We start from the raw sequence: 13,783 nt of genomic DNA, 5'->3' as shown, positions 1-13,783 counted from the left end.
ACTAGTTGCTAAGCAGTTAATTCAAGCATTCATTCAGAAAATGCTGGAGCCATATAACAAATTAGGCATTATTTTATTTTAATTAGAGTTAGAGATATAATGTGAAACAGGCCCTTCCAGCCACCAAGTCACACCATTCAGCAACCCAATTTAATCCTAGCCTAATCACAGGATAATTTACAATGACCAATTAAACTACAAATTGGTAGTCTTTGGACTGTGGGAGGAAGCCAGAGTACTTGGAGGAAACCCATGTGCACATGGGAAGAAAGTACAAACTTTCTACAGAGGACACTGGAATTGAACTCTGAACTCCGATGTCCCAAGCTGTCATAATGTCGTGCTGACTGCTGTGCTACCGTACAATTAATGTTTCGGAAACTACATCCTTTGTCAGAACAAATCTCCCCACAGAAGCTGTGTGAACCTCTGAGTGTTTCCAACAGTTCCTGTTTTTATTTTGGTTTTCCAGCATCTAATCTTTTAATTTACTTTAATACAACTTATAGTAAAGGTGTTTGTAGGCAATGGTGTGTAGATGCCTCGAATGTGCTGCCTGGTATGGTGGTAGACGCTTTTAAGAGACATTTGGATAAGCACATGAATGTAAGAAAGGTGGAGGGATATGGACATGGTGTAGGTAGGATGGATTGGTGTTTGGGTGTTTTTGATCTGGTTTTTAGCTGGGTTGGCACGGTGTTGTGGGCCAAAAGGCCAGTTCTCTTCTATGTTCTGTGTTCTAGATGGTAGGACCTTGCAGGATGTAAAGAATATTTTTACGCTTTTGCTATCTGAGAGTGCATCTAGAGATAAACACTTAAATCCACTACTGTCAGCATTACTTGGAAGTTCAACTAGAAGTCTAACCTACCTCTTTTCAAGATTGTAGTGCTCTTGTGAATTTGGCAGAATGCCACTAGATCCATCTGTGCTATTACTGCTTGGATAATGTTCACTAACATCTGACATGGCTCTTGCCCAGTGAGATTAGTTTGAGATTGAATTCAGTAGCAAATCATTTACTTTGCTTGTGGGCAAATGCATCTTATGGAGAGCTTTTGTTCTGAAATGGAAAAGAAAGCAAAACTGGGAGATTAGTATAGTGGTGGGTTTACCTAATCAGAAAAGGAAGTTTAAAATTGCATTCTTAAAAAGCAGCACCTTTGCCCCATCTACTCTGTCTTGAGGTTGAGAGTAAGTAAATGATGAATATTCTTTCCAAGAACACAAATACCATTTTAAAACTAAATTATGCACTGTTATAAGACGATAAGATACAGGAGCAGAATTAGGCCATCTGGCCCATTGAGTCTGCTCCACCATTCCATCATGACTGATCCTATTTTCCCCAATCTTCTGCTTACCCCCCCCCCCCCACTTCTGTATACCTTCATGGCCTGACCAATCAAGAATATATCAACCTCTGCCTTAAATAGACATAAAGACTTGGCCTCCGCAGCAAAGAATTCCACAGATTCACCACTCCCTGGCTAAAGAAATTCCTCCTCATCTCCATTCTAAAAATATGATCCTCTATTCTGAGACTGTGTCCTCTGGTCTTAGACTCTCTCTTCATAGGAAACATCCTCTCCACATCCACTCTATCAAGGCCTTTCACCATTCCATAGGTTTCAATGAGGTTACCCCTTCATTCTTCTGAATTCTAGAGAATATAGGCCCAGAACCATCAAATGCTCTTCATATAATAAGATGTACGATCCTGGAATCATTTTCGTGAACTTCCTTTGAACCCTCTCCAGTTTCAGCACATCCTTTCTAAGATAAGGGCCCAAAACTGTTCACAATACTCCAAGTGAGGCCTCACTAGTGCTTTGTAATGCTGAGACTTTATATCCTGCTTTTGTATTCTAGTCCTCTTGAAATCAATGCTAACATCACATTTGCCTTTCTCACCACAAACTCAACCTGCAAATTAACCTTTAGGGGCTCCTGCACAAGCACTCCCATCTCCCTTTGTGCCTCAGTTTTTTTGTATTTTCTCTCTATTTAGAAAATGGTCAACCCTTTCATTTCTTCTACCAAAATGCATGACCATACACTTCCTGACACTATTCCAGCTGCCATTTCTTTGCCCAGTCTCCTAATCTAAGTCCTTTTGTACCCTCTCTACTTCCTCAAGAACTACCAGCCCCTCCACCTATCTTCATATCATCTGCAAACTTTGCAACAATGTAAATTGAATCAGTCCCAACACAGACCCCTGTGGAACCCCTGTACTCATCGGCAGCCAACCAGAAAAAGCTCCCTTTGTTCCCATTCTTTGCCTCCTGTCAATCAGCCACTGCTTTATCCATGCTAAAATCTTCCCTGTAATACTATGGGCTCATAGCTTGTTAAGCAACCTCGTGTGGCACATTGTCAAAGGCCTTCTGAAAATCCAAGTACACAATATCAACTGATTCTCCTTTATCTATCCTGCTTGTTATTTCTACAAAGAATTTCAACAGTTTTGTCAGGCAAGATTTTCCCTTGAGGAAACCATGCTGAGTACGGCATATTTTATCATGTGCCTCAAGAGCCGTGATACCCCATCCTTAATAATCGAGTCCAACATCTTCCCAACCACTGAGGCCAGATTCACTGTCCTATAGTTTCCTTTCTTCTGCTTCTCTCCCTTGAGTGGACTGACATTTCCAATTTTCCAGTCTTCTGGAACCATTCCAGAATCTAGTGATTCTTGGAAGATCATTACTAATGCCTCCACAATCTCTTCAGCCACCTCTTTAAGAACCCTGGGGTGTACACCATCTGGTCCAGGTGACTTATCTACCTTCAGACCTTTGTTTCCCAAGAACCTTCTCTAGAAATGGTAACTCCATACACTTTATGACCCCTGACACCTGGAACTTCCACCATACTGCTAGTGTTGTCTACAGTGAAGACTGATGCAAGATACTTATTTAGTCTGTCTACCATTTCCTTCTCCCCCATTACTAACTCTCCAGCATCATTTCCAGCAGTCCAATAACCACTCTCGCCTCTCTTTTACATTTTATGTATCTGAAGAAACTTTTTAGTATCCTCAGTAATATTGTTGGCTAGCTTACTTTCATATTCCATCTTTACCTTAATGACTTTTTAGTTGCCTTCTGTTGGTTTTTAACAGTTTCCCAATCCTCTAACTTCCCACTAGTTTTCTGCTTTATTATATGCCCTGTCTTTGAGTTTTATTTTGGCTTTGACTTCTCTTGTTAGCCACGGTTGTGTCATCTTTCCTTTTTCTTTTTAAATCTTTTTATTGAATAAGTATACAAAAAGATAAGCCGTATAGGCACTAATACACTGTTAGAATATAATAAAATTACAGGAGATATTAATACAAAAAAATACAAACAATGTAATTTAAACATAATGTACCAAGGTAACATAATAGTATACTAATTTTTATATATACCAATAGAGAAAAGGAAAAAAAAACCAAAAAAAAACCCACCGTGCAACTAACTAAAAGCAAAGCAATGGGCTAACTTGAAACCAAACAGAGTTAAAAAACTTAAAATCACGTCCTCAATTCCGACCTCCATTAAAAACAGTAAAAAAGACAAGAAGGGTATATATTACATTAAATGAAAATATTGAATAAAAGATCTCCAGGTCTGTTCAAATTTAAATGAAGAGTCATAAAGATTGATTCTAATTTTCTCCAGATTCAAGCATAATATCGTCTGAGAAAACCAAAAAAAGGTAGTTGGAGCATTAAGCTCTTTCCAATGTTGTAAAATACATCTTTTCGCCATTAAAGTAAGAAATGCAATTATTCTACAGGCTGAAGGAGAAAGATTACTGGAAATTTTAGGTAGTCCAAAGATAGCAGTAATAGGGTGAGGAGAGATAATCTATATTCAATACCTTGGAAATAATATTAAAAATGTCTCTCCAAAAAGTTTCCAGAGTAGGACAAGACCAAAACATATGATCTTTCCTTTAGACTATTTATTCCTCTGATGTATATATCCTGTGCCTTCTGACTTGTTTCCAGAAATTCCAGCCATTGCTGCTCTGCCGTCATCCCTGTCAGTGTTCTTTTCTAATCATTTCTGGCCAACTTTTCTCTCATGCCTCTGTAATTCCTTTTACTCCACTGTGATACTGATACATCTGACTTTAGCTTCTCCTCCTCAAATTTCAGAGTGCATTCGATCGCATTATAATCACTTACCCCTAAGGGTTCTCTGACCTTAAGCTCTCTAATCAATTTTAGTTCATTGCACAACACCCAGTCCAGAATAGCTGACTCCCTAGTGGGCTCAACCACAAACTTCTCTAAAAGGCAATCTCATAGCCACTGGAGAAGTTCCATCTTATGTAATCCAGAACCAATCTGATTTTCCTGCCAGTTGAAGTCCCCCATGACTATTGTAACATTGCCCTTTTGGTATGTATTTTCTATCTCCTTTTGCAATTTGTAGACCACATCCTTGCTACTCTTTTGGGGTCTGTATACAACTCCCATCAGGGTCTTATTAGCTTTGCAGTTCCTTGGTTCTATCCACAATGATTCAACACCTTCCAACCCCGTGTCACCTCTTTCTAATGATTTGATTTCATTTTTTTTTACCAACAGAGGAATTCCCCGCTCTGCCTTCCTGTCTGTCCTTTTGATATAACGTATCCTGGACATTAAGCTCCCAGCTATAATCTTCTTTTAGCCATGATTCTATGATGCCTACAACATCATACCTGTCAATCTGCAACTATGCTACAAGTTCATCTACTTTATAAGCAATGTCTTTGCGCTTATAATTACCCAATAATTATTTTTGATATTTTGCAGGTATCCCAGTACGAAAATCATTTGCACAAGATCCTTCATTAATGACTTTCCCATCCAATTCAATTGCGAGTCAGGTGGAAGGCCATTCTGATTGTGAATATGAGACAACACCAACCAAACACCAGCCTGCCAAGAAGCTGCTCCCTGATAGGAAGAAAGCTGCCAGGGATCGAGCAAATGAAAAACTTGTGCAATTCATTGTCAAGGCCAAGGGTGTGGAGAAGCATCTTCAAGATGTAATTAAGGGAAAAAGGCATTCCAAGTGGCTTGAGGAGTTCAAAACCCGTACCCGCAACTCGAGTGTTATTGACACCTACCTTGAAGATGACTGGCAGGTGGATAAAGTGATGAACTACTTAAAAAGTGTATATGAAAGGAATATAAGCACCCAGCCGTTGGTAGACTATGAGAGGTGTAGGTTTATCCTGGATGTTCTCTTACCAGAGGTGAGTTCTAATTGAACGTTATGAATCACATTGTTCAAGTGCTGGGGATTTCATTGCATGGATGGGAATGAAGTTAAATTTTATATAGGCTAGAGTAGTACTGAACTATTCAGAATGGCAGTGATTAACAGCCTTGGCTTTATTAACTAGAGCTTTACCATTAACTTTGGTAAGCTGATATTTGGGTTAGCTTACAAATGCACAAGCTTGTACTCAAGTTTGGAAGATAATAAAATGATAATTAAGGTTGATACAGAGAAGTAATTCCGAATAAGGCAATTTATTGCAATATTTACAGTTTGAATTAGCTTTGCAGGAAAGAGTTTTTCCACAGAAATGCTAGAGGAAAAATTGAAATTCTCCCCCGAAATGCTGTGTGTGCTGTAAATGAAAATCTTGATTTAAGAAAAGTGGAGCAAAATTAAAATGAAACTGAGGAACAATCCAGTAATCAAGTCTTTGCAGTGACAGTGTAGAAGTGATTGACCATTGCTGGTCAACATTCCAGAGTTGGGGAGGAACAATAAGAATTTTCATGTTTTACTTTCTTTTTTTTTTCCATTTAATCTTAGGCACCCAGAAAGATTTAAGTGGATGTTTTTGCAAAAACATGCTAATACAAGACTAAATGTAAAATTTGCAAATAATCAGTGGGAAATGTGCTGCTGAGTACAAATTCAGAGTCCTACAGCAAGAAAACCGTCATTCAGTTTGTAGTGTCCATTCTGACCTGTGGACACTCACCTGTATAAACCCCATTCTCCAGCACAGTAGCCATAGGCGATTCAGATGGTCACTCAAACACTACCTAAATATCAACAGCTCTCCTTCCATGACTCATCAGGTGATCGCCACTCTGAATCAAAAGTTGATAACGTATATAGTTATGCTAGAAAAGTGTCAAAAGTATTTAAATTTAACAGAGAACAGATAGTTTAGTCCTCATTTCCGTGGTTCACCAGCATTTCAATCTAGACGAGGTGAATTTTTTTAAAATCTGAGAATCAAGATTCTTTGGAGCTTCAAGAATAATGGAAGCAAAAGATTTAAATTATTTTGAAAGCAGATAATTAGTAAGCAAGAGGGGTGAAAGGTTACCATAGACAGGAATCTAAAGTTGAAGTTCCATGATTTTATTAAATGGCAGAGCAATCTTGAGAGGCTAAATAGCATACTGTTGCTCCTAATTATTATGTTCATCCAGCTAAACCTTAGCTTAATTACTAGATTGCAAATTGCTCCATTTCTGTTGGGGTAACACATTAATTTCATTAACATTACAGAGGATGTTACTGCTAATCAGCCTACAACTGCAGAGCCTTCATGTATAAATGTAAATAAACTATCTTTTCAAATTTAATTTGCATAACACTGAAATTAGAATTCACTATTTGGGCTTATTTTCATAATAAAGCAAAGTGATTTGTATATAGAGGCCATACACAGGCTGCCATTTAAACTAAAATCACTATATTAAATGTCAATACAATTCATTCCCTGGATCTGAATCTCTAATAGCATCTGATTAGATTTTGTTAAACCAAAGACTGAGAAGATTTAGGCTTATGAGTCTACTTGAATAGATCTCTTATGTCTACTCTTCTTCTCATGTAAAAAGTGCATGAAGAAGTTGAGACTGAGTTGTAATTTGAGCAGAAAAGCAATTTTTGTCAGGTTTCCAAGATATTTGAGAATGCTTCCACATCAATTTTCCATGATACCTTTTTCTCTGCCACTCCTTTCTGCAACTCAGGTTAGTTAGTTCAAACATTTTCTTATACAATGGATTCTGGTTAATTGGGACACATCAGGGCCAGTACATTTTGGTATAATTAAGCAGCTGCCCCAATTAGTTTCATGGAAGTAGCTAAACGGTATAAAAGAGACACACTGCTGTTTAACTGAGTAACACTTTATGTACAGTTGCAAGAAAAAGTTTGAGCCCTTTGCAATTACATGGTTTTATGTATAATTACTCAATGTGGTCTGATCTTCACTTAAGTCACAATAAGACAAACACAATCTCCCTAAGCTAATAATCTACAAGCAATTGAGGTGTCCTGTTCTTTTAAAAAAGGCATACAGTCAGGTTACTGAGAGAGCCTGCACTTCTCAGGAAAGATATGTTTTTGTGCATGTGCCTCAATCAAAACAACTTTCAGAGGACCTTAGAGGAATTGTAGAGATGCATGAAGCAGGAAAAGGCTACAAGAGCATTTCTAAAAAACCTGAGTGTTCATCAGTCCACAGTAAGAGAAACTGTCTCCAAATGATGGAAGTTCAGAACTGTTGCTACTCTAGCGCGCAGTGGGCGTCCTGCAAAGATCATGCCAAGAGCATAACGTGCTATGCAGAAGGAGGTGAAAATGAACCTGAGGGTAACAGCAAAAGTCCTGCAGAAATCTCTAAAACTTACTTAAGTCTCTGTTCATGTGTCCACTATAAAAAGCACTGAACATGGAAGGACACCATGGAGGAAACTACTGCTCTCCAAAAAAAACTACATTGCTGCACACTAAGTTTGCAAAGACCATCTGCATGTTCTACAACACTTCTGGGACTATATTCTGTTAATAGATGAGACAAAAGTTAAACTTTTTTGGCAGAAATGCACACTACTATGTTTGGAGGAAAAAGGGTACTGCACACCAACACCAAAACCTCATCCCAACTGTGAAGCATGGTGGAAGGAGCATCATGGTTTGGGGCTGCTTTGCTGCCTCAGGTCCGGGACAGCTTGCAGTCATTGAAGGAACAATGAATTCAAAGTTTCAAGACACTTTACAGGAGAATCTCAGGATAGCTGTCAGTTATCTGAAGCTTACTAGAAGCTGGGTGATGCAACACGACAATAATCCGAAACACAAGGGTAAATCAACAAAATGGTTTAAAAAGAAGAATTTTTTTTGAAATGGCCAAGTCAGAGTCCAGATCTTAACCCAATTGAGATGCTGTGGCGTGACCTGAAGAGGGCTGTTCATGCAAGGTATCCCAGAAATATTGATGAACTGAAACACTTGACTTTGAATATTTTTATTGCTTATCCCCAAATATCCTAAAGGGGTTGATGAACTGCCACCTTCTTTCCTAAATCATATGTCTCACATAGCCCCGAATGAGTAAGGCTAGATGTGATAGAAACAAAGTGCAGGAAGCTATTCCCTTTATTCAATCCATCCTCCTCCACTACCTCTGCTACTGAAAACTAACATCTGTTCTCTTTGCTGTTTCTTATAGAAGGTCCTGCAAGTAAAACATTAACAATTTCCCTTTCCACAGATGTTGCCTGACCTGAGGCTCCAGCTTTTTTTTTCAGATTCCCATTTTGTTTTTAACTTTAAAGTATGGTTGTAATTTCCATTTTGCCTTAAAGGGTATTATTGAATTGTTTGGCTTTCATTTCATCAGTTGCATGTCACACTTGTACCTCACTTTAATTCTTTATTTGCACAACTGACTTTAAATACCACAATTGCCATAATGCAATTTGATTTTGCCTGATGAATTCCGGATAATCATTCCTTCGATCTGGATTATTCACCTCTAATCTATGGTGGCTATGTCCTTTTCACACCTTGTTCCCCACTCCAACATTGCAGACTAAAAGCAGTTCCTCTTTCATTTTAGGCCATTATCTGTGCTATTGCAGAGGTTGAACAAATGACCATCAAGAAAGCAGAGGAAAAGTACATGAAAGGACCTCTTCACAGTGAAAGGTAGGGATTTAATCGAAGAATGAACTGGATGTTCATTAGTTGACCAAGTGAGGCTGCCCATGTGGATGACTTCTGCATAAATCAATGGGTTGAATCTAACTAGCCAGCAGTCCCAAAATTTTGCATGGTGTTTTTTGTACCGAATATAAAGAGTGGAAACTCAGTGAAGTAGTAAGGAGCTGCCATGTTAACTAGAATTAATAGTAATGTTAATAGAATTAATAAATTAATAGTAAAATAGTTATCACCAACGCAGCTTTAACAATGACACTAAGATTAAAAGTTAAGGATAAAAGATTAAAAGCTGGGGTAACAGATTTGCAAGCCTATCTGAAAAGGGAATGGAAATGAAATGCAAGATATCTTGGATCATGGATGGGAAGTTGAGACGTATTACAGGAATTCATACACCTTGCAAAAATTTGAAAATAAGGTATAGCCCCAGGTATGCAAAGTATCTTCAGTCTGAGGATTTTTGAGTTTGATAGGCAACTGGAATCACTGCAGAACCTTGGTGAGACTGAAAGTTTCCCAGTTTTGTATTTCAGTCCATTGCCTTCCCAAAGCCAGAGTTAGGATAGCAAGTGAGTGAACCTTGGAAAGGGCAGGAAAGTTGAAGACATGCTATGATCACACTAGTATTCACCATTAGATACACTTAAACTTAAAAACTCCAGCTGCTGAAATTAAAAGCAGAAAGTGATGGAAGAAGTCAGACAATCACATAGCATTTATGGGAAGGGGAAAATGTGGACAAGAAACTAGAGATGCTGGAATCTGGAGCGAAAACAAAATACAGGAGGACCTCAGTGGACCAGGCAGAATCTGGGGGGGAAAACAGGCAGATGAACAGTTCCCGAATCAAAATATGAACTGTACATTTACTTTCACAGATGCTGCCTTGACCCCCTGAGTTCAGCCAGTCGGTTGTTTTCACGTTCGTGAAAAGGGAAAGCAGCTCTGAGTCTGAATTGCAACAATTGTGGGCTGCCCTCAGCACACCCTTGGGTGTGTTGATTGTTAATGCAAGTGATTCATTTCATTGTATGTTGTGCTGCACGTGTGACAAATAAATTTGAAACCTGAGGTCAGAGCTCAGAACTGGGGAAAAAAGAGTAGAGAATTTAGCTTTCACTACGGAGCTGAGGTACTGGTGAGATGCAAGACAATAGACTATATCATGGCCTCCCAACCTGTGGTCCACAGACCCTTTGCTTAATGGTATTAGTCCGTGGCATAAAGGTTGAGAACCCCTGGACTATATGGAGATTGGTTCAAACTATTAAGAAAACGTTTCGTAGCAATGAAGTGAGAAAAAGAGGATAGTGAAAACCAATGAGAGCTGAAGTTGGAAAATTGTTTTTGAGAAGCTTGTGAACTACTCAGACAGAACAAGTGCTCTCTTTCCTCTATTTTATGTTGAGACTTACTATGGCAAAGTGGAGGCCGCAGACAAATCAGAATAGCAGTTAGACTAAGCACATTTGCACTACCAAATTGCATTTGGTTTCTCCAGTGGAGAGGGGGCCACACTATGGACACAGTGCAGTAAGCTAGATTGAAATTAGTTCCACGTGAATTACTGCTTAACATGGAATGATTGTTTGAGCCATGGAGGTGATGGCACCTGAGTGTGCTCCAGAATGTGACACGTAAGGCAAGTTACAGTTCAGCGAACTACAAAATGTAAATGTACATTAGTCATTAGGGAATTCTATAATTGGAGCAGAAGGCAAGTGTTTCTGCAACCATAACACGAGTCCTACTCTATACAAGGCCTTTTTAAGATAGTGGAAGGGGTAAGTCAGATTTGCATCTGATGACATTAAGTTTTGAAAAGGGGAAAGTGCACGGGAATAGGTAACACTACAAGAAGTACTAGTATGTTTGTAGATAGAACTAAAGCAGTCTGAGCTTCCTGCATGCTTCGTGTGTTTTGAGCACTTCTGCACAAAGTGGAGAGCTGCAGGTGCCATTGGCCGTAAAGGGCTACAATGTGTGCCAGAAACGATACCCTGTTTTGGAAACAAGGTGTTGTGGAAATACTAACTAAGGACACCAGAGCAACTTTGAGTTTCATTTTAAGAGTTTATCGTGGAGAGCCTGCAGCAGTCTCCACTCTGAGTTTTAGGTTATATAGAGCTCATATTTATCCAGTGAGACAAACAACTTCGCATGACTTTGTTTAGCATCCCACAGTCAGTACATGATGAATTGTTAAAAAGGCATGTCAGTTATCTCTGAGCATGAGACTAACAATCCTCTTTGTTCCCTGTTATCAGTACTAGGGATTTACATCTGAGCGCAAGTCCAACCATCCTCTCTGTCCCCTGATATCAGAACACATGATTTGCCCCCAGATGCACCCTCCCTCCTGGTTCCAGGGGCTCAGTATTCTATTTATTTGAATTCCTGGTGCTGCGCTTACCATCCATGCTTATTCTCGACTTGCGTTAGTAGTCTTGTCCAGCTGCTCCTGAGTGGTCAAGTATCCTCTCATACACTACTTTTAACCATCTCTACCACACAAGGATTGGCTATTAATTATGAGGTTCGGGTGTAAGAAGAAAGATGGGTGACAGTATTGATTACTGTGAATATTGATGTAGAGAAAAGATGACATGGAGCAAACGAAGATGAATCAGGTTTATTAACACCAGCATGTGATGTGAAATCTGTTAGCAGCAGCAGTTCAATGCAATACATAATCTAACAGAGAAAAAAGAATAATAATAAATAAATCAATTACATATATTGAATAGATTTTTTAAAGTGCAAAAACAGAAATACTATTTTTTTAAGTGAGGTAGTGGCCAAAGATTCAATGTCCATTTAGGAATTGGATGGCAGAGGGGAAGAAGCTGTTCCTGAATCGCTGAGTGTGTGCCTTCAGGTTTTTGTACCTCCTATCTGATGGTAACAGTGAGAAAGGGACATGCCCTGGGTGCTGGAAGTCCTTAATAATGGAAGCTGCCTTCCTGAGACACCGCTCCCTAAAGATGACCTGGGTACTTTGTAGGCTGGTGCCCAAGATCGAGGTAACTAGATTTACAACCTTCTGCAGCTTCTTTTAGTCCTGTGCAGTAGCCCCTTCATATCAGATAGTGCTGCAGCCTGTCACAATGCTGTCCACGTTACAACTATAGAAATCTTTGAGTGTATTTGTTGACATGCCAAATCCCTTCGAACTCCTAATAAAGTATAGTCACTGTCTTGCCTTCTTTATAACTACGTTCATATGTGGGGAATAGGTTAGATCTTGACACCCAGGAACTTGAAGCTGCTCACTCTCTCCACTTCTTGTCCCTCTGAGGATTGGTATGTGTTCCTTCTTCTTGCTCTTCCTGAAGTCCACAATCAGCTCTTTTGTCTTACTGATGTTGAGTGCAATGTTGCTGTGACACCACTCAGCTAGTTGGCATATCTCACTCCTGTATGCCCTCTCGTTGCCACCTGAGATTCTACCAACAATGATCAGCAAATTTATAGATGGTACTTGAGCAATGCCCTGTCATACAGTCATATGTGTACAGAGAGTAGAGCAGTGGGCTAAGCACACACCCCTGAGGTGCGCCAGTGTTGATCATCAGCATGGAGGATATGTTATCACTAATCCGCACAGATTGTGGTCTTCCGGTTAGGAAGTCAAGGATCCAATTGCAGAGGGAGATACAGTTTCTCAATCAGGATTGTGGGAATGCTGGTATTAAATGAGAGCTATAGTCGATGAACAGCATCCTGGCGTAGGTGTTTGTGTTGTCCAGGTGATCTAAAGTCGTGTGGAGAGCCATTGAGATTGCGTCTGTTGTTGACCTATTGTGGCAATAGGCAAATTGCAATGGGTCCAGGTCCTTGCTGAGGCAGGAGTTCAGTCTAGTCACGACCAACCTCTCAAAGCATTTCATCACTGTCGATGTGAGTACGACCGGGTGATAGTTAACATGGTTAGAACTGGGGAGCAATAGCAGTGCTGTTACACTAATGGAAGTATTTAATAAGCTGACTGCTATTGGATAAATCTGTCCAAAAGCCTTAGAATGGATGTGATGATGCATATCAAATGACCTAATATTTACAAAGATACTATAAGTAGCAAAGGAGAGATTTTGTGAAGTGTATTTAATGGAGCAATATTGATCAGCATATTTCCAGTCTAAATATATTTGGATTGAGTGAATGAACGAGTATGATTAGAAAAGTTGTTTAAGGAGTTGCTTATTCCGTACCTCATGAATGCAATGGGAAAGGATAAAGGTCACTAAAGTAAACTTTTTCACTTGGAAAAGTTTTACCCCATGAGATGAACACAGTGCATACAGTTGCAAGAAAGTTTGTGAACCCTTTGCAATTACCTGGTTTTCCAAGTCACAATAATAGACAAAGGGTTCACAAACTTTCTTGCAACTGTGGAAGAAAAGTAGGGATGACTTTTTACCCAGCAAAAGGCTGCATCAGTTAGAGTGATCCTATCCCCATTCCCATTCTGACATGTTGGTCCATATCCGCCTCTTCTGCCACGACGAGGCCACTCTCAGGTTGGAGGAGCAACACCTCGTATTCTGTCAAGGTGGACTCCAACCTGATGACATGAACATCCATGTCTCCAATTTCTGGTAACTTTTTCCCCTTCCCTTTCCCTCATCTTTATTTCTCTGATCTCTTACCAATCTCATCACCTACACCTGTCACCTCCCTCAATGCCCCTCCTCCCGTGATCCACACTCCCCTCTCATCAGATTCCTCCTTCTCCAGTGATTTGCCTTTTCCACTTATCACCACCCAGTTTCTTATTTCATCCCACCCCACCCATCTGGCTTCACCTATCA

At 39.6% G+C, this 13,783-nt stretch overlaps 1 protein-coding gene across 8 annotated transcripts in view; it reads left to right on the top strand.

The window, feature by feature from the left end:
• LOC140188352 (PWWP domain-containing DNA repair factor 3A-like) overlaps positions 1–13,783 on the top strand; it is a 79,475-nt gene that overhangs the window by 63,343 nt on the left and 2,349 nt on the right. For all 8 annotated transcript variants that reach the window (XM_072244530.1, XM_072244528.1, XM_072244529.1 and 5 more), the window contains 2 exons: positions 4,796–5,241; positions 8,869–8,957. In XM_072244530.1, the coding sequence (XP_072100631.1) occupies positions 4,796–5,241; positions 8,869–8,957 (535 nt within the window). The remainder of the gene's footprint in view (positions 1–4,795; positions 5,242–8,868; positions 8,958–13,783) is intronic.

The sequence above is a fragment of the Mobula birostris genome, chromosome 26 (assembly GCF_030028105.1).
Source record: "Mobula birostris isolate sMobBir1 chromosome 26, sMobBir1.hap1, whole genome shotgun sequence".
NCBI lineage: Eukaryota > Metazoa > Chordata > Chondrichthyes > Myliobatiformes > Myliobatidae > Mobula > Mobula birostris.
Note: the sequence above shows the minus strand (reverse complement) of the source record. Positions and strands in the feature narration are given on the sequence as shown.